Source organism: Seriola lalandi, unplaced genomic scaffold, assembly GCF_002814215.2.
Source record: "Seriola lalandi dorsalis isolate HSWRI2012SDOR001 ecotype SW California unplaced genomic scaffold, Sedor1 jcf7180002051168, whole genome shotgun sequence".
Classification (NCBI taxonomy): Eukaryota; Metazoa; Chordata; class Actinopteri; order Carangiformes; family Carangidae; genus Seriola; species Seriola lalandi.
Window position 1 is genome coordinate 10,644 of NW_019521721.1, and position 2,186 is coordinate 12,829.

General features: G+C 48.5%; 1 protein-coding gene across 1 annotated transcript in view; it reads left to right on the top strand.

Moving 5' to 3' along the window:
• The window catches only part of LOC111649527 (zinc transporter 6-A-like), a gene marked incomplete at its 5' end in the record, with an annotated part of 11,110 nt that extends 9,575 nt beyond the window's left edge, over positions 1-1,535 (top strand). The window contains one exon of the mRNA XM_087172007.1: positions 5-1,535. Within this exon, the coding sequence (XP_087028133.1) occupies positions 5-640 (636 nt within the window). The remainder of the gene's footprint in view (positions 1-4) is intronic.
• Between the last annotated feature and the right edge of the window lie 651 nt (positions 1,536-2,186).

The following is a 2,186-nucleotide window of genomic DNA, read 5'->3' on the forward strand; positions in this document are numbered from 1 at the left end:
CTCCTGCCCCCCCGTGTTTCAGGCCGGCTCTGCTCATGTTCGTATCCGCCGTGACGCCAACGAGCAGCTGGTTCTGGCTCACGTCACCAACCGGCTGCTGCCGCTCGTCTCCACGCTGACGGTCCAGATCTTTAAAGACGACTGGACCAGGCCCCTCCTCAGCGGGACGCTCTCCGCCTCCTCCTCCCCCTCCGGCCCCCCCGCTGACGGCTACGCCCCCCTCTCCTCCTCCGCTCTCCCTCCTCTGCTGTTTTCGGGAGGAGAGCTGGACCCGCTGACCTCTACGCCCTCCAAACCCAGCAGCCCTCCTCCGGAGTTCGCCTTCGACACCCCGGGGAGGAACATGCAGCCGATGGTCCTCCCCGCTCCGGGACACCACGCCCACAGGCCCTACGGAGGCCTGGGACTCGCCTACGGTGCGTCTCCCTACGCAGGGATGCTGAATCAGGGCTTGGCGCGGCCCGGCGGCGGGCTGGGACTGGGTGTGCAGGGTCTGGGCGGCGGGTTCGGACTGGGTGTGGGCGGAGGCGGCATGCCCTCGTCTCAGAGTTACAGGACTGCGTTCGGAGGGTCCACGGCACCGCTCCAGTTTGGAACCAGCAACCCTCTGGCTTCACAGTACAGACAATACCGACCCTGACGGACCTGAACCGGGCCAGAACTGTTCCGGCACTTTCAGACACTTGAGAACATGAGGAGAGGTGGAGCTTCTCTTCACCTCACTTCACATATTTGGCGGACGCTGCAACATGATGATGTCACAGGAAGCTGATTGTGTTCTGGTGTAAAATGTTGTAGCGTGAGTCAGATGTGACTTTAGAGCAGAAACCGAGACGATGTCGTGTTTCTCTGCTGGGACCAAGAGGCGGATCATTAACTGTGGTCGGATGAGGAGAGACTGAGACAATAAGAGAAGCAACGTACCGGCATACTCTGACCTTTATTTTGAAAATACATAAACGGTGTGAAGAGCCAGAGAGGAAATAAAACCTTCAAATTAAAAATCCAGCTTCACATTTTAAATGTGGCCAGTGATTCATGGTCAAGCTGTAGGTAAAGAGGTCAAAGGTCAGAGGTGAAGTGTGTGCAGTGTTTCAGTGATGAAGGAGGGAAAAGAGAAAATTGCTTGAATTTAAATCAGTGAATTGGATCAAACTGGATTCAGACATGAAACCAAAACAACATGATTCTTTTAATTTGAAAATCAAAGTCTTTGCTCCTGGTTTTGGTCCATCATCCGCCGTCCACACTCATTTTCTAAAACTCATATTTGTGTTTTTTCTTCCACTTGATTTGAATTAAATTTGCTTAATACGACGCTTTTTATTTTCTCTGGTAAATTTGTCAAAACAAACGTTAAAATTCAACATTTTAACGTTTAAAGCTGCTGAGACACAAACAGTGAAACATAAACACAAGGCTTGAAAAACAAAACTGTGTCCCTGTGTTTGAACTAACAATTATTTATATACTGTAACTTGCAGATTTCTTTTATTATTAAATGAATGATTTGATCCATGATGACAAAGAATCTACGAACCGGATCCTGAATCTTCTGTTAAACATGTTTTCCCTCCTCTGGTTTCTGGTGCCGTCCTCAGGTTGATGCTTCAGAGCGAATCAGATATAAAACTCTATAATAAAGAAGAGAGAACTGAGTGACACTCGCCTCACACTCATATTCCATGTACGTTTATTTAAAGGAGCGGCGGCGACGTGATTAAACCGCTGATGATGAAAGTTTCTCATCGTTTGTTCTTGACTCTGATGAAGTTGTTGGAAATCGAAAGAATGAGTCTGTGCTGCAAAGTTTATTTTGCTGTTTTCAGTCTCAGTTGTTTATTAATGTGACTCCAGGACCAGGACCTGGACCTGGACCAGGACCAGGACCAGGACTCCTGAGCACCAGCAGAGGACACCTCAACTTTTCTACTTAAGTCTGACACTTAACGTTTCGTTTCTCCTCAGCTGAGGGAGTTTCTTAAGGGTGTTGCACAAAATCTCTTAGATAAGAAAAAAAAGTAAAGAAATTTACAGCAGTGGAAGAGATTTTACAGCGGTAAAATTCTACTGTTTCCGTGGAGACTGTTGATTTGCTGCCGTTAGCTCACCCTGCCGCTGTTTTGACGGGGACTTCACCAGGTGAACTTTGGTCGCTGAGGTTTAAGGGATTCCTGAAGTTTAAG